The sequence below is a fragment of the Arabidopsis lyrata genome (genome assembly GCF_000004255.2).
Source record: "Arabidopsis lyrata subsp. lyrata unplaced genomic scaffold ARALYscaffold_2, whole genome shotgun sequence".
Classification (NCBI taxonomy): domain Eukaryota; kingdom Viridiplantae; phylum Streptophyta; class Magnoliopsida; order Brassicales; family Brassicaceae; genus Arabidopsis; species Arabidopsis lyrata.
The window spans coordinates 4,581,664-4,600,582 of record NW_003302554.1 but is presented as its reverse complement, the minus strand read 5'-3'; the positions used below and the strand labels follow the sequence as shown (position 1 = coordinate 4,600,582).

The 18,919-nt window shown below is 30.9% G+C and overlaps 4 protein-coding genes and 1 long non-coding RNA gene across 5 annotated transcripts; 4 read left to right on the top strand and 1 right to left on the bottom strand.

Annotated features, from left to right (window-relative positions):
- Window positions 1–416: 416 nt before the first annotated feature.
- On the top strand, window positions 417–2,116 carry LOC9324305. Its single transcript, XM_002888196.2, has one exon. It carries the CDS (start codon window positions 417–419, stop codon window positions 687–689), a length of 273 nt encoding a protein of 90 aa, XP_002888242.1. The 3' UTR covers window positions 690–2,116.
- A 2,378-nt stretch (window positions 2,117–4,494) lies between these two features.
- LOC9324302 lies at window positions 4,495–4,927 on the top strand. Its single transcript, XM_002888193.2, has one exon. The coding sequence runs from the start codon at window positions 4,591–4,593 to the stop codon at window positions 4,864–4,866; it is 276 nt and encodes a 91-aa protein (XP_002888239.1). The 5' UTR covers window positions 4,495–4,590; the 3' UTR covers window positions 4,867–4,927.
- A 2,731-nt stretch (window positions 4,928–7,658) lies between these two features.
- LOC9324301 lies at window positions 7,659–8,731 on the top strand. The gene has a single exon (XM_021010239.1). It carries the CDS (start codon window positions 7,897–7,899, stop codon window positions 8,170–8,172), a length of 276 nt encoding a protein of 91 aa, XP_020865898.1. The 5' UTR covers window positions 7,659–7,896; the 3' UTR covers window positions 8,173–8,731.
- A 382-nt stretch (window positions 8,732–9,113) lies between these two features.
- Window positions 9,114–10,003, bottom strand: LOC110224173. Its single transcript, XR_002328885.1, has 2 exons — window positions 9,508–10,003; window positions 9,114–9,373 (listed from the first exon to the last, which is right to left on the bottom strand). It is a non-coding gene; the product is annotated as an uncharacterized LOC110224173 (long non-coding RNA).
- Window positions 10,004–10,286: 283 nt separating this feature from the next.
- On the top strand, window positions 10,287–11,281 carry LOC9322779. The gene has a single exon (XM_021010315.1). The coding sequence runs from the start codon at window positions 10,794–10,796 to the stop codon at window positions 11,142–11,144; it is 351 nt and encodes a 116-aa protein (XP_020865974.1). The 5' UTR covers window positions 10,287–10,793; the 3' UTR covers window positions 11,145–11,281.
- Window positions 11,282–18,919: the final 7,638 nt, after the last annotated feature.

The following is an 18,919-nucleotide window of genomic DNA, read 5'->3' as shown; positions in this document are numbered from 1 at the left end:
ATTTATACTTTATAATCAAGTTTACTCATATGTAATTACAGAGAGAGATATTATCTAATATGTAATTAGTTAATTACTTATACATAATTTGAAAATTTTTTACTTTTAAAATCAAGTTTATGATCTTGATCAATAAGAGAACTTTTACACCGAATCAGGTAGGTTTTTTGACAACAAGAATTTGGAACGATAGATTGTTTGGACAGCGAATAACAATAGAATACTAACTTATTAACCAAAAAAACACGGATAAACTTCCAAAATAAATAATTTAAGAGGTTAAAGCTACTTTTGCTATATAAAGTATAAAACTACGTAAAGCCAACTCAACACTAATAATCCTGTTAAATTTGTTTTCGCTATATAACATGAGCAAAATTTTGCTACGCTTGAACACCAATAAACTCATCTCTTCAATGGCGACTCAAACAATGAAAAAGATATACAGTTGTTTGATGATTGTAGTTTTATTTACGATAGTGGTTTCAACATATGCGAGTACGGTGGAAGTGTGTGTTAAGCATTGTGTCCCGAATCAATGCATGAAAGTTTCTCAAAAGGCAACTCTTCCTTTATGTGAGAATGCTTGCAAAAAGTTTTGCAACCAAAACAAATTTTCTGATGAGAAACTTATCGTGCATCGAAGTTCTTGCGACGGATTATTCAGCTGGCTCTTTTGTAATAAGTGAAACTTAAGAAATTTGCAAAATAATTTATGCGTGTGATTTCTTATCTTTAATTTAATAAATATATTATGTAAGTATATACTTTATTTATAATAATTTATTTTTGTGTCGGTTAGACATGTGTGAGATAAACATCGTTTTATTACATGTCCATAAATTATACTATTTTGTTTCAAAATATAATTAACGTTTGAACTTCTTCACACAAATTAAAAACTACATAAATTGTGTAACATGTTATTGTTTTACATTAAAATAGAATTTCTATTTTTAAAAATATTCAACCAATCTCAGAAGAGAGTTTCTCCAGCGATGACATAGCATCATCTCGTAATATTTTTAAAATTTACCGGTTAAATTTGTCATGTTTCGCCGTGTTGACCCTATGTCACTAACGGGTATACATCTTAGGCCATGATAATGTATTTTAATCATGGAGTTACCTCTCTATCACTTCTTCAAATTCTGTAACTTAAAGAATGATAAAGAACGTATCCACCGCTGTCGTCTCTGTTGTCACGCCGGAGAAGATCATTGTTTCCAAATGCGGCGATTCACGTGCCGTGCTTTGCCATAACGGCGTAGCCATTCCTCTCTCCGTGGATCACAAGGTTTTTAATACAAAACTGTATATAGAATCAAGAATTGGTTAGTATCAATCAAGATTGTATGGTTCTAAGAGTTTTTGTAGGTTTGTGTAGTGATGAACAGCCGGATCGACCCGATGAAGTGATTCGGATCTAGCAAGCGGGTGGGTGGGTTATTATTAGGATGTAGCTAGGGTTCTTGGAGTTCTTGCCATGTCTAGAGCAATTGGTGAGTGAATCTCTCTTTGTGATTCGAATTTGGTAAAGCTATTTTAATAACATCTTGAATTAAATTCTTTTGATTTTTGTTTTTGTTTATATATATACACCATATTTACTTGAAACCATATGACAACGGCGATGGAAGCGAAGGTAACAGTGACAGATCGAACCGACGACGATGAATGTTTGATCTTGGCGAGTGATGGTCTATGGAACGTTGTACCAAATGAGACGGCGTTATGGTACAACGTTGTGCTGTGCCCTCGAGGTGCTGGTAGAGCGGATTGTGATGATTCTGTTGCAGCAGCCGTAGACAATGCTTGCTCTGATGCTTCTTTGCTATTAACGAAGTTTGCTCTAGCAAGACCAAGCTTTGATAACGTGAGCGTTGTGGTGCAGTGGTTGACAGGAGGAAGAGGAGGAATAATCAATCATCGTCTTAATAATTAGTGTTTTAATTAGTAGTAGTATTAGAGAAATTGTCACATAGCCTAATTGTAATTTTTATATTAAGGTACCCCCTTTACAATATTTGGTTTGTATTTTTCTTTTTAAAATTTGATCCTAATTTGGATTTGATAACACTTCCTAGGATTCATGTGGTATATTATAAGAGATTGTGTTTGATGAAAAAGCACTCCAATTATATGTCTTTTAAATAAAAGTATTGTTAAAAAGAAAAACAACAAAATGATGTTTAGTTTCACGGGATGAGGTTATATCGTGAGACGGGTTTGGATCGATATTAATACGGGACGGTATACAACGGGTGAAATCTTAGAGTTAACAATTAAAATAAAATTATACAATTTTAAACACTAAACAAAACTAATAATTTTAACAAAACAAATGCAACTTAAAATTTAAATTTTTCTTAGAAAACAAATCGTCTTGCCGGTTTTTTATTATAAAAAAATATGCATTAAGTTGTAAAACCAGTTTTAATTTTCTTGAATATAATTTAACATTAATTTTTAAAAAACATTCATTTTCAAAACAAAAAAAAAAACATTTAAGGAATTACCATAAGATTTAATAGTCACGTGTTTTTGAATTTTTACTCCTTCCCATAATCCCATTACCAACTAATGTTATTGGTTCATACTTTACAAAGAATTTTGATGATTTTTATAAAATCATAGAAAGTAAATAAATGAAAGATTATAAACTATTGCTAGAGAAAGAGCTTTTTATAATCTTGTAAAGTCACAAACAATCTCTCTATTTTGATGATACGTACATTTTATGACTTTATTCTGTGAAGAAAAATGTAGAAAGTCATAAACCAATAACATAATAATTTAATTCATTAACAATCATAGATTCTTTTGTATTGAATAACACAAAACATTTATTGGCTTTATAAAAGTCTGAATCCAATAACTCCAGATTTATGAAGATTTTAGATTACTTTTTACAAATTTAAACTAACAACACCAAAGTTTAACAAAAATTTTAAAAAACTTGATTGAATAACAACAGATTCTACATAATATTTTAAGTTCACTAAAACTCTATTTAAATTACAAACCAATAACATCCCCTAACATCCGTCAAAATGTAGGGAGATTTTTATGATTTGTTACTTTGTTAGTCTTAGTACGAGATAAAAATAGTCAAATAATTTCACTATTATTCAGAAAGCCAAAAAGTCAATGTATATTACCATTACCGTGCCAATGAATCGAGAGATCTATGGTTAAATTTTAAATTGTGAGTTTTAAAAAAACTTAACTAACAATATATCATCTAAAATTTTGGTTAAAATAATTTTTTATATAGTGTTTGAATCAAATATTAAGTAGTAATAAAAGACGACAACACAAATATAAATGATAATGATGATAAAGAACAAAATTTGTAGTTTAAAACACTTAAACATTAAAATAGTCTTCAGCTGGCCTCTTGTTGTTGGTTCGCCAAGCTTGCTACTACACTTATGGAATACAAGTTTACACAATCTATGTCTTCACATTCTTGTATATGTTGTTATATGACCTAATTGTCTTTGGTAGTTCTTCGACCATATTCAGAATACAATTTGTTCTTAAGTTGCTATTTTCAAATTAAATGAAGGATGTTGACATCTTGAAGTACTTCTTGGCAATTTAGGTCGCTCGAAGTCATTCCAACATGTATTTATGTTAAAGAAAGAACACTCTTGACATTATTTTGCAACTAAATAATAACTTTCTTAGAGATAAAAACATTTTTTGCTCAGTATTGAACAATACATGAACTATTAAATTTTTACTCTCTAATATATACTCAAACTAACTAATCATGAACATTTGAAATTCATATTTTAAAGGGCGTTGATCCGATAGATTAGAGCGTAAGAATATTGTTTTTATGAACAAGTGACGAGAAAGAATGTTTCAATAACTCGATATTGCCCACCTCTATAAATAAACATTCTAAAGCCGCAAATAATACATGCTCGAAAACCGATAACCCATAAATTAATGGTTAGCAAGAGAACCAATTGGATTGGTTTTAGTAAATGATTGAGGAACAAAAAGTTAAAAAGAAAATTCTCTTAATGATGTGGGAGGGATGACGAGGAAAATATCGGATTTACGAAAATTTTATGAGTCATGTGATTATAATTTCTCACCAGTTTTACGAGTCAGTTTGAATAATACTAAAAAGTAAAAATTACTAGTTCACATAATGCTTAAAGTAATTTGTTCATTTAGGGTACTCAGATGTCGTCCTTCCAACAACATGTATTTATAGTAAAGAAATTATAATCTTAAACTTTTACACCAAATTGGGTAGGTTCCTTGACAACTAGAATTAGGAACGATGGATTGTTTGGACAACCAATAACATAAACAAAAAAAAAAACTAACTTATTAATTAATAAGAAAATTGCACCTAAAATAACCGTTTGGTTACAACAACAAAAAACACACGATAGACTTCCAAAATAAATAATTTATAGATTGGATAAAAAAAACTTCTGATATATAAAGTAAATATTTACAGAAAGCCAACTCAACACTAATCATCATGTTAAATTTCTGTTTGCTATATAACACACAAAAAAATTCTATTAAGCTTGAACACTCATAAACTCATCTCTTCAAATAATGGCGACTCAAATAATGCAAAAGATATACAGTGTTTTGATGATCGTAGTTTTATTTACGATGATGGTTTCAACATACGCGAGTACGGTCGAGGTGTGTGTTAAGCATTGTGTCCCGAATCAGTGCATGAAAATTTCTAAAAAGGCAACTATTCCTTTATGTGAGAATGCTTGCAAAAAGCTCTGCAACCAAAACAAATTTTCTGATGAGAAATTCTACGCCATGCCTCCAGGAGACTTATGCGAGGGATTTTTTGGGTTACTATGTAATAACTGAAACTTAAGAAATCCGTAAAATATTTTATGTGTGTGGTTTCCTATCCTTTAATTAATTAATATATTATGTAAGTATCTAATTTATTTATAATAATTTATTTTGTGTCGATTTCTATCATACAAACAAAATTCAATTATTTGAGTTTTAAATTGTCAAAGGCCATCATATTCTATGGTGATCATCACTTCACGATTTATTCACTAAAAACTTTAGAATTTTGACATACATGTGAGACAAACATTGCTAATATTACATGTCCAAAAATTTCTTACGTTCCGACTATCATAACTTGTTTTCTTTCGGTCAATTGGCCCATCCTTGTCCGAAGGCCAATTTGTTATTTCTGTGACAACTAATCAGTTATCCATCTCAGCGCAAATCCGTGTGTTTCATGAGAACTCGAAACTCCTACTAAAATTGATTATCAGTTTAATATAGATGCAATCGTACGTGGTATTATCTCCCCTAAACATGTTTCGATTATGGTTCAGCTCACTAATAGGCCACAGCTTTTGGCTGCAAAAACTTCGATGCTTTTATGCTAATATGTAACTAGTTAATTACTTATATATAGTTTGGTAAATAAGCAAGTTTAATTTACTCATTTGTGTATATATTTTTACACCAATATAGGTTTTTTAACAACAAGAATTTGGAACGATACATTGTTTCGAATAAAAATAGAAACCTACCTTATTAACAAAAGAAAAAACGGATAGACTTCCAAACTAAATAATTTTTAAAATTTGATAAAACTACAAACAAAATCATAATATGTTTGCTATATAAATTATAAAAGTACATAAGCCAACTCAACATAATCATCTTGTTATAAATTTGTTTGCTATATAACACAGACAAAATTATAATATGCTAGAACACTCACACACTCATCTCGATTTTCAAGTTGTGGCGACTCCAACAATGAAGAAGATATATAGTGTATTGATGATTGTAGTTTTATTTACGATATGGTTTCAACATACACGAGTACGGTGGAAGTGTGTGTTAAGCTTTGCGTCCCGAATCAATGCCTGAAAGTTTCTAAGAAGGCATCTCGATTTTCAAGTTATGTCTCTAGTTTGTTGTCAACATAAATCATTTTTGGTATTCAACATAAACACTTAAACATTAAAATTAACTGAATAAACTAAATTCTTTAATTTTTTTGTCAAATGGGGCCTCAAAAATTATGATTGAGGATGTGGCCTGGGGATATTCCTCCAGATTTTCGTACCAATGAAAGTCTAAGTCTGTCATTTTATAGTCTTCAGCTGGCTTCTTGTTGTTGGTTGCCTAGCTTGCTCCTACACTTATGGAATACAAGTTTACACAATCTATGTCTTCACATTCTTGTATATGTTGTTATATGACCTAATTGTCTTTGGTAGATCTTCGACCATATTCAGAATTCAATTTTTTCTTAAGTTGCTATTTTCAAATGAAGGATGTTGGCATATTGAAGTACTTCTTGGCAATTTAGGTCGCTCGAAGTCATTCCAACATGTATTTATGTTAAAGAAGAACACTCTTGACATTATTTTGCAACTAAATTTAACTTTCTTAGAGATATAAACAGTTTTGGCTCAGTAGTGAACAATACATGAACTATTAAATTTTTCCTCTCTAATATATACTCAAACTAACAAATCATGAACATTTGATATTCGTATTTTAAAGGGTGCTGATCCGATAAATTAGAGCACAAGAATATTGTTGTTATAAACAAGTGACGAAAAAGAATGTTTCAATAACTTGATATTGCCCTCCTCTTTAATAAACATTCTAAAGCCGCGAATAATACATGCTCGAAAATAAGTATGGGCATAAATACCGGAACCGAAGATCCGAACCGAGTCGAACCGAAAAAGGGTTCTGGTTCGGTTATGGATACCACTAAATACCCGAATGGATCTCAGTCACACTATCCACTGGATATGGATATTAACCGAACCGAACCGAAATCTATGGATACCCGAATAGAACCGAAAATATTTGGTCAACTCTCTAGAAACCTACATCTAAGCCCACTACATTTTGTCCCAACCTTTAACCCAATAGATTTTTGTTAATTTTTTATATTCTATCCCAATATATTATGGTCTATTACAATTTTGGCAAAAAAGCTAAAATATTGGGATGTTTCGATTATTTTTATTGAATATTTCATTTTTTTGTTTTTGGTATTTTAGGTAAATAACCGGAACCGAATCAATATCCATTGGACTTTGGTTATTTATCGGTTCTCTTTCTAAGTATCCGAACTGAACCGAAACTCTTTTAGTTCCCTTATTCTAAGGGGTTGGAACCGAAGAACCAAAAACCGAAAAAACCCGAACCGAATAAGACCGAAGAACCGAACACCCAGACCTACTAGAAAACCGCTAGCCCATAAATTAATGGTTAGCAAGAGAACCAATTGGATTGGTTTTAGCAAATTATTGAAGAAGAAAAAATTAAAAAGAAAAGTCTCTTAATGATGTGGGAGAGATGACGAGAAAAATATCGGATTTACAAAAATTTTATTAGTCATGTGATTATAATTTCTCATCAGTTTTACGCGTTAGTTTGAATAGTACTAAAAAGTAAAAATTACTAGTTCACAGAATGCTTAATGTAATTTGTTCATTTAGGGTACTCAGATGTCGTCCTTCCAACAACATGTATTTATAGTAAAGAAAGTATAATCTAAAGCCTTTACATCAAATTGGGTAGGTTTCTTGACAATGAGAATTAGGAACGATGGATTGTTTGGACAACCAATAACATAAAAAAAAAAAAAAAAACTAACTTATTAATTAATAAGAAAAATGCACCTAAAATAACCGTTTGGTTACAACCAAAAAAAACAAACGGATAGACTTCCAAAATAGATAATTTATAGATTGGATAAAACAACTTCTGATATATAAAGTAAATATTTACAGAAAGCCAACTCAACACTAATCATCCTGTTAAATTTTTGTTTGCTATATAACATAAACAAAATTCTCTGAAGCTTGAACACTCATTAACTCATCTCTTCAAATAATGGCGACTCAAGCAATGAAAAAGATATACAGTATTTTGATGATTGTAGTTTTATTTACGATGATGGTTTCAACATACGCGAATACAGTGGAAGTGTGTGTTAAGCATTGTGTCCCGAATCAGTGCATGAAAGTTTCTAAAAAGGCAACTATTCCTTTATGTGAGAATGCTTGCAAAAAGCTCTGCAACCAAAACAAATTTTCTGATGAGAAATTCTACGCCATGCCTCCTGGAGACTTATGCGAGGGATTTTTTGGGTTACTATGTAATAACTGAAACTTAAGAAATCCGTAAAATAATTTATGTGTGTGATTTCCTATCTTTAAATCAACTAATATATTATGTAAGTATATACTTTATTTATAATAATTTATTTTTGTGTCTGTTAGACATGTGTGAGATAAACATCGCTATATTACATGTCCATAAATTTGTAATGTTCCGACTGTCATTACATGTTTTCTTTCGGTCAATTGGCCCATCCTTGTCCGACAGCCAGTTCATTATTTCTGTGACAACTAATCCATCTCAGCGGAAATCCGTGGTTTCATGAGAAGTCGAAACTCCTACTAAAATTGATTATCATTTTAGTATATATGCAATCGTACGTGGTATTATCTCCCCCTAAACATGTTTCGACTACGGTTCAGCTCACTAATAGGCCACAGCTTTTGGCTACAAAAACTTTGATGCTTTTATGCTAATATGTAACTAGTTAATTACTTATATATAGTTTGGTAAATAATCAAGTTTAATTTACTCATTTGTGTATATACTTTTATACCGATTTAGGTTTTTTAACAACAAGAATTTGGAACGATACATTGTTTCGAATAAAAATAGAAACCTACCTTATTAACAAAAGAAAAAACGGACAGACTTCCAAACTAAATAATGTTTAAAAGTGGATAAAACTACACTACAAGAAATATGCACATTGTTAGCGCGGAAAATATGCTATCATACATATAAGATAGCGAATTCACTAATGCTATGACATCGGCAGCTATAATAGGTTTTTGACATACGATAGCATTTTTTTTAATGCTATGATATATACAGATACTATAGCAAAATTACAACGCTGTAATTAAATCTTATATAGCACCTGCATTTTGTTATCATAGGGCATTCTACAATAGCAAGTCTATACTACGATTATTTTAAGCTATTTGCATATATAATTATTATATATGAATCCTATTTTGCAAAATAAATTTAATTGGATTTATAATATAATGTTTATATTTCATAAATCATCAACATACATAACAATATTATTACATTATCCATTTTAACATAACATCATACCAAGTTTTAAACAAAATAAAGCTAACATTCTAAAGACAACTTCAATCTCATCCCCTCTATGTGCGTTGCCTTCCCATTAGCTTGCTCTTTCTCTCCTTCAAAGAACTTAGGTTGTCTCATTCCAAGCAATTCTCACTTCACTGCCTTCTCCAAAGCAACAATAGTCCTAAAAATGCAGTACAATAGACAAGCTTATTAGCTTCAAATTTCCTTAAAATGCAGGGTATATCTACTAAATAATTTGAACTGATCAGCTGCTAACCTTATAAAAACACGAGAAATCAAAGAGTATTAGTTTACCTTGAAGTCTTGATGCCGAAAGGAAAGCTTGTGGATAGCCTGAATTAGTTTGGAACTGAAATTGCCAAAACCAAAACCATCAAGAGTAACAAAGACGAAGTAAAGTAGATAACCTTCTAATTTTTATGAAGAATGTTGGATCTCATTCTGTTTTGCTTGATCAAGCTTTGCGATAGCCGAATATGATAGTTCCATCATGTTATCATTGTCTCTATTTTCTTTGTTTTACTACACTCAAATCGTCAACTAATTCTGCTTGTTCTTCCTCTCAACCCTTCTTCATCTTTTCTTCTCCAAACTCTCACGTTCTTGCTTTAGCCCTTGTTGCTTCTCTTGTTCTCCATCATCAGATTCGTCATGCTTTTCTGATTCTTTATCAGTAAACTCTGTTGCTGACGAGACCTATGAGAGTAAGATTTCATCCGCAGAGTTTTACCGAAAGTAAGAGAAACTAAAGACCAACCTTGCTTTTAGATCTGTGTGGGAAATAGGAGATGTTTACTTCAGAACTCCATTGTCGTAAGAGGTTATGACCTGAAGAAGAAGAAGAAGAAGAAGAAGAAGAAGAAGTGGTCAAAGTGATTTTAGTTTTGATCTGATTTTTAATTTTTTATTTTGCTATTTTAAGGCTTAGCATTGTTGAAATGCTATGATATTGTTATCAAATCCCGAACACATCTTTAATAGCAAATACGAAAACCGTGCTATCTTAATATGCTATCAATGCTCATATTTCTTGTAGTGCTACAAACAAAATTATAATATGTTTGCTCTATAAATTATAAAAGTACATAAAGGCAACTCAACATAATCATCTTGTTATAAATTTGTTTATTATACAACAGAGACAAAATTATAATATGCTAGAACACTCACACACTCATCTCGTTTTTCAAGTTATGGCGACTCCAACAATGAAGAAGATATGTAGTGTATTGATGATTGTAGTTTTATGTACGATATGGTTTCAACATACACGAGTACTGAGAGAGATATTATCTAATATGTCATTAGTTAATTACTTATTCATAATTTGGTAAATTTATACTTTTATAATAAAGTTTAAGATCTTGATCAATAAGAGAACTTTTACACCGAATCAGGTAGGTTCTTGACAACAAGAGTTTGGAACGATCGATTGTTTGGACAGCCAATAACAATGGAATACTAACTTATTAACCCCCCCAAAAAAATGGATAGACTTCCAAAAATAATAATTTTTAAAGGGTAAAACTACTTTTTCTATATAAAGTATAAAACTACACAAAGCCAACTCAACACTAATCATGTTGTTAAATTTGTTTTCGCTATATAACATAAGCAAAAAATTTCTACTCTTGAACACCCATAAACTCATCTCTTCAATGGCGACTCAAGCAATGAAAAATATATACAGTTGTTTGATGATTGTAGTTTTATTTATGATGATGGTTTTAACATATGCGAGTACGGTGGAAGTGTGTGTTAAGCATTGTGTCCCGAATCAGTGCATGAAAGTTTCTCAAAAGGCAACTCTTCCTTTATGTGAGAATGCTTGCAAAAAATTCTGCAACCAAAACAAATTTTCTCATGACAAACACATCGTGCCTCGAAGTTCTTGCGACGGATTATTCAGCTGGTTACTATGTAATAAGTGAAACTTAAGAAATTTGCAAAATAATTTATGTGTGTGATTTCCTATCTTTAAATTAATTAATATATTATGTAAGTATATACTTTATTTCTAATAATATATTTTTGTGTCGGTTTGACATGTGTGAGATAAACATCACTACATTACATGTCCATAAATTATACTATTTTTGTTTCAAAATATAATTGATATTTGAATTTTTTCAAACAAATAAAAAAAAACTACATAAATTGTGTAACACGTTAGTTTTTACATTAAAATAGAATTTATATTTTTTAGAAATTATTTAACTAATCTTATAAGAGAGCTTCTCAAGCACGCTTAACTTTGGACTTCTCCCAGAATGTTTGATCGAAAATACAAGAGCATCTTCGTGACATAGATGACTAAATCAATTCTTCTAAAGGAGTCTCTCCATCGATGACACATCATCATCTCTTAATCAATTCTATAATGTGTTTCAGTCATTTTACTATTAGATGTTTATATTAATTATAAAACACCCCAGTTTCAGGAATATGGTGGTGCATGCGGAGAGGTTTAAATGAATTGATTTGGCCACCTATGTCACTACAGTGCACTTATCTTTTCAGTCAACTGTCCTGAGAGAACTCCACAGTTAAGCGTGCTTGGGCTGGAGTAGTTTCAGGATGGGTGACCTTCCGGGAAGTGATTGTCAGAACTGTGTGAGTGAGGACAAAACACAGGGAAAGATCATGTGGTGATTTGTAGGGTTGGTAAACAAGTCTTTAAAGCCTCCCGGACGTAGCGGACCGGCCGTCAGACAGGGGTGGGCCCATGGGCCCAAGAGATGACGTAAGACCCACTGGTAGGGACGGTCAGGTCATTACAAGTTTGGTATCAGAGTATGGTTTTAGGAAACCTTGGGTGTTTTCAAACGTTTTTCGTTTTTTTATTTTGAAAAATTTTACGAGTCTCGCTATAGGATTATGAGTGAAAGTTATGAGTTCCGTTTCTACGTAAATAAGAGCCTACAATGAATTTCCCTTATGTAAGGTTTAATCCCATTGGTAGAGTTTCGTGGTTCTGCGAGAATTTCTTTGTTGCTGTTATATAACTTTTGAAGTCGGGAAGATTACAAGCAAAAGAGGCATGGGCTGCTTGGTAGTGATAAAGGGTGTGGAGAAGCACTCACCCAAACTTAAAGAGATTTTGGGGACGTCACCAATTACCAAGGCCCCATAGATAATGGCTCCATCAGAGGTGTTAGAGTTGAATAAACAACATATAGAGTTATTAGAGAAAGGTTTTATTCGTCCTAATTCACCTCCTTGGGGCGCACATGTCCTTTTTGTGAAGAAGAAGGATGGTTGTATCAGATTGTGCATTGACTACTGCCAGTTGAATCAAGTGACAATAAAGAACAAGTATCCTATGCCTAAGATCGATGATCTACTTGATCAGCTTCAAGGAGCGAGCTGGTTTTCTAAGAATTTTTGCGATCAGGCTATCATCAAGTGCGAATCTGAGATTGTGATATCACTAAGAGAGCTTTTCAGAACAAATTTGGACATATTGAAATTGTCGTTATGCATTTCAGTCTAACCAATGTTCTTGCTATATTCATGGATTTGATGAACAAAGTATTTAGACCGCACTTGGACGAATTTGTTATAGTGTTCATCGATGATATCTTGGTGTATTCAAAGATTCGAGAAGAACATGTTGAACACTTGAGATTGATACTTCAGAGATTGAAGGAAGAGCAGTTGTATGCTAAGCTGAGCAAGTGCGAATTCTGTCTTCAAGAAGTAGGGTTTTTGGGACATTTGGTATCCGGGGAAGGTGTTGATGTAGATCCTGCTAAAGTCGAGGCAGTTGGGGGTTGCGGTCTTGGTGCGCAACGAGGACGTTGCGATATGTTAGTGGGAGTGAATTGTAACACCCCGGTTTCAGGAATATGGTGGTGCATGCGGAGATGTTTAAATGAATTGATTTGGTCACCTATGTCACCAAAATGCACTTATCTTTTCGGTCAACTGTCCTGAGAGAACTCCACAGTTAATCTTGCTTGGGCTGGAGTAGTTTCAGGATGGGTGACCTTCCGGGAAGTGATTGTCAGAACTGTGTGAGTGAGGACAAAATACAAGGAAAGATCATGTGGTGATTTGTAGTTTTGGTAAACTAGTTTTTAAAGCCTCCCGGGCGTAGCAGACCGGCCGTCGGACAGGAGTGGACCCATGGGCCCGAGAGATGACGTAAAGCCCACTAGTAGGGACGGTCGGGTCGTTACAAATTACTCTCTTAGTTAAAATATTAATACCAAAACAGCTACTCTCTACTAAACTTATTGATAAAAACCATCATCCAATAGTTTAAACCCATATATATATAATATTATTCTCAACTCAGAATCAACATTTTTTTTATGGTTTCCATAATTGTTTAATTCTCTCAACGAATCAATTTATGTACAATTGAAAATTAAGAGAATTAACTCATTAATGAAATTCCCTAGGAAATGGTCAAATATAACTAAATAAAGGAATATTTATACTAGTATTTTTGCAACACTTTGGTGACGGGTGGGTAAAATTGCTTCTGGGTTAATCGGATATCCGACCCATTTACAAATTTTGGTCATAAAAAATTTGTTGGATCGGGTTATATTTAACCCAACTCATAAACCGGATATTCCTTATTTAATAATTTAGATATTTAAAAGATTTGATTAAGATTTAGAATTATGATTCTCCTATCATCTTTGTTTGATTTGTTTTTCACTATTATGAATCATAATATAATACATAAAGTTAAAGAAAAAGAATCAATTTTTTTCTGCATATACTGTGATTCGAAATTTTAAAAACGGACATATATTATCCAATTGACGAAAATGTGTGTTCATAGTTCTACATCGATTTAAATATTTAGACTATGATTTAGAATCATATCATAAATAAAATCAACAATAATAAAATAAATGAGTTTTTTGGCTAGACGGGTTTGGCGGGACGGGTTTTTGAATCAACAATAATAAAAACATTAAAATATCAGTAATCCGTCGCTTTAATACGGAGTAAATCCTTAATTTTTTTTTAATACCACCAATATTAGACATACTAGGACTCCGGACCCCCGCGATGTTGCGGGGGAAAATATTTTAAAAATCGTTTTAAAAAATATCAAACAAAAATTAATAATAAAAATGGTAGATGATTAAATGTTATAACGATTTATAAAATAAACTTAAAGTTTCAATTTTTCATGAAATAAACTAAATGTTGCAATGTTTCAACTAAACGGTTGCAACCATTTTATGAAAAGTTACGATAAAAAGATGCAACCGTAAAAAATATTTACTCGGATTGCAACTTTCTTAAAACATATAATGTAAAATAATTTTTTTAGTTTAAAAATAAATAAATGAAATGTTGCGATATATCAAAAGTTGCAACGGTTCATCAAGTTTGTCAAATAAACTAAAGATTACAACGGTTCGTAAAATAAAACCAAAGTTGCAATGATTTGTCAGATAAACCAAATGTTTCAACGGTTCAATTAAACGATTACAATCTCATTTAAATAAATTTTGGTAATTAAAAATTAAAAATATTAATTTATGAAAAGTTATACCGAGAGACTCGACGGTAGATAATTAGATGTTATAGCAATTTATAAAATAAACCAAAGGTTACAATTGTTCGTGAAATAAACTAAATATATAAATCAAATGTTGCAATCGTTCATGAAATTAACTAAATATTGCAATAATTCAAATAAGAGGTTGCAACTGTTTATGAAGAATTACAATAAAAAGTCGCAACCGCTGAAGACCTTCGGATTGCAATTTTCTAAAAAACATACCCGTAAAATATATATTTTAGTTTAAAATTTTTTTAACAAAAAGTTGCGATTAAAAGACACAACCGTTCAGATGTGCAAAAGGCATTTATTGAGATTAATATTATATATAGAAAACAACCATAAATATTTAAACCAAAGGTTGCAGTAAAAAGACACAACCGTTCAGATGTGCAAATGGTATTTATTGGAAACAACATAACCGTTCAAAAATAACGATTAAAACGAAAATTACGATAAAAATACGCAACCAAAATAATCGTGAAAAAATAACCGATTTAAACGAAAGGTTGCGATAAAAAGACGCAACCGTTCAGATGTGCAAATAGTATTTATTAGATTGCTATTATATATATATTAAATCAGTCTCATTTTGAAAAGATTGTATAAGACCAAAAATTGTCCCGTGGTATAATATTACTTAATAACAATTGTAAACTATAAAATATAAATATCTTAGAAAATGATAAAATTTGCAAACTTTTATATATAATAAATAATTGTTAAATTTTAAAAATTACTACTTTTAGAAAACAAATCACGGGACGGGTTAAGAAGTTACATGACGGGTTATATTTCAGAACGAAGTTATATGGTGGACGAGTTTGAATCAATATCATTAACATGCCGCTTTAATACAGATTAAATCTTCAGTTTATTAAAATATAAATGTCTTAGAGATTGATATGATTTGTAAACTTTTATATATAATAAATAATCATTAAATTTTAAAATAAAAACAAATCACGGGACGGGTTAAGAAATTGCGGAACGGGTTATATTTTGGAACGGGTTTATATGACGGACGAATTTGAATTTATATTTATAAATATCATTAACATGCCGCTTTAATACGGGTTAAATCCTTAGTTTATTAACAATTGTCTCGTGGACTCGTGGTATACCGTTACTTAATAACAATTGTAAACTATAATATAAATAAATATTTTATAAGGAGATACAATTTATAAAATATTTTTATACTAACTTTAAAAATAAATCATCCCGCGGTGTACCACGGGTTAAAATCTAGTCGTTAAATATAGGATCTACAATGATATTGCTTTTCGTTATTCTAATAAAATCAAAAGTTTCTGTACAACAAAATATATGTATTTTTTACCAAAAAATTAATGAAGTCACTAGTTGCAAAGCTTAAAAAGAAATGGAATGAATCAAAGATATGTGAAAAATGGTAACTTAAGAAATTTGAAATTTATTGCAACATCAATAGATGGAAGAGATTACCAAGGTTATCAGAAACTAATTAGAAATGAATATGCTCGAATTGATGATGTAAAAAATATATTTATTTATATAAAACTAAAAAAAAGACATCCGCAAATATCGCGGGTTATCACATAATTATGATAAAAAAACGGAAAAAACACATTTTTAACCCTGAAAGTGTTACTGGATAGCACTTTAAACCTTAAAGGAATTTCACTAGCACTATAAACCACCAAGATAAAAATGATGGAAAATTTAATTTCTATTTGTTTAGTATACATTTATTTAATTTAATTTAAATTTAAATTAATTTTATTATTTATTACAATTAATAAAAATTCAAAAAAAAAACTTCACCTTCTTTGTTTACTCACCGTTTGATCATGAAATTTCGAAATTAAACCTTTGAAACTTTAGATTTAAGAACAAGAAAGGTTTGTATAATAATATAAACCAAATAATATAGAATATGAGGTACAAGAGAAGCTTGAATAGAATAATAAAAACTAAAGAATGTCAAAATTTTGTAAGAAAACAAAGCATTCTCCGTATCGGAGGAATCTAATTTTTTTTTCGGTTTCTTAATAAACAAAAAATCATAATAAATAATAAAATTACTTAAAACTTAAATTAAATTAAATAAATTTATATTAAACCAATTGAAATTAATTGTTCCATCATATTTTATGGCGGTGCAAACATGAAAACTAGTTTGGAGGTTTAAAGTGTTAGTAAAATTATTTTGGTAGTTTATAGTGCTAATGAAATTCTTTTGAGGTTTAAATTGCTACCCAGTGACACTTTGCGGGTTAAAAATGTGTTTTTTCCTAAAAAAAACTCAACAAAATACAATTGATCACAAATAATAAAAGTTATTAATTTTTGGCATAAAAAATAACAACATCACTTAATTCGCAAAAAATAAAAATCATAAAACATCTATTATTTTGAAATCGAAAGAGTATGTGATGATATCTACATCAAAATGATAAATGTAACATTTCTTATAACTTCTAAAATTAAGACCCATTCAACTACTGTTATTTGGAAAAAAAATTGCTAGCTACACGAAGTGTACGAGAATACATGGTCATACATGTCAAGTATACTATTGTATCCTCACCTATAAGTATATTGCATGACCACATATATGAAATATACAATGTCATGTGGTTAACACCATATACAAAGAATTCCGGTACATCAATCGACTGACTCCGGCGAAGACCGGCATTGACAAACAAAAATATTCAAAATAATACTTTTATTTATTTTTATTTTAAAAACAAAAAAACAAAAATATTTTTATATTGTGTTGTATAATATAAAAACACTAATTTCGGATGACATAAAAAAAATTAGAAAAACACATTACATATTCAAATATAAATATATTTTGTATATATTTTAATGCATTAATTCTTACAATAGTTAGTTTTTTCAATTTCAAAACTAAACAAAAAGTGTAATAAAAATCATTAATAAATTTTAAGATATTAAAATTTAAATGAAAACCAGTAAATCTTACTAGAATTAATTAAGTGAGAGAATTTCTTAATTTTACATTGTCAACTAAAGACATTGATTTCTTATATGATATATTTAAATAAAAAATAATTTTATTATTTAATATTTTTTAACCACAAAAGTTATTTCCAACAATGAAAATCATTAGAATCAAACCCAATACATATGCAAAAAATTGAGTATATAACTGGGAAAAGGGGATTTTCATACCCGTACTATCTGCACCGTAGATTTTCATACCTGGACAATTTCGTAGGGTATGTTACAACCTAAACTTCAATAAAATTTGAATCTCATACCTATACTTGATACAACGTGCATAAATCAGGGTCAATCTAACGGGAGTTAGTCAACTCTGTTACGGTGCTGAGTCATCGTACACGTGTACGCTGACGTGTATTAAAACGACGTCGTTTTCATACCCGTATTGTCTGTGCCGTGGATTTTCATACCTGGACAATTTTGTAGGGTATTTTACAACCTAAACTTCAATAAAATTTGAATCTCATACCCTATACTTGATACAACGTGCAAAAATCGGAGTCAATCTAATGGGCGTTAGTCAACTCCGTTACGGTGCGTATCGAAACGACGTCGTTTTGATATGTGTTCTCAAAGTTTTAAAATTTTTTGCAAAACTAGGGACTCGAACCCGCGAGCTGTAGTCACATGGGAAGCACCAAATACCAACTGATCCCACAACGTTCATCGAGTATTCCTCAATCTTTTTAACTTATAATCCCAAAAAGTTGTGCGAAGCCGTAGTCACATTGTAAAACTTTATTCATGCCTAATTTCTGAGAAGAAGAAGAAGAAATGAGAAAACGATTTCTCAATTCGAAACCCTAGTATTGATAATTTCCTCCCAATTTAAAACGATTGACTACGGCTCGCGGGTTCAATGAATGTTGTGGGATCAGTTGGTATCCGGTGTTTCTCATGTGACTACGGCTCGCGGGTTCGAATCCCTAATTTTGCAAAAAAATTTAAAACTTTGAGAACACATCAAAACGACGTCGTTTCGATACGCACCGTAACGGAGTTGACTAACAGCCGTTAGATTGACTCCGATTTTTGCATGTTGTATCAAGTATAGGGTATGAGATTCAGATTTTATTGAAGTTTAGGTTGTAAAATACCCTACAAAATTGTTCAGGTATGAAAATCCACGGCGCAGATAGTACGGATATGAAAACG

Excerpts from the sequence above, each read along its gene's own strand:
- LOC9324305 (XM_002888196.2), top strand. The coding sequence starts at position 417 with ATGGCGACTCAAACAATGAAAAAGATATACAGTTGTTTGATGATTGTA.
- LOC9324302 (XM_002888193.2), top strand. The coding sequence starts at position 4,591 with ATGGCGACTCAAATAATGCAAAAGATATACAGTGTTTTGATGATCGTA.
- LOC9324301 (XM_021010239.1), top strand. The coding sequence starts at position 7,897 with ATGGCGACTCAAGCAATGAAAAAGATATACAGTATTTTGATGATTGTA.
- LOC9322779 (XM_021010315.1), top strand. The coding sequence starts at position 10,794 with ATGTTGTTAAATTTGTTTTCGCTATATAACATAAGCAAAAAATTTCTA.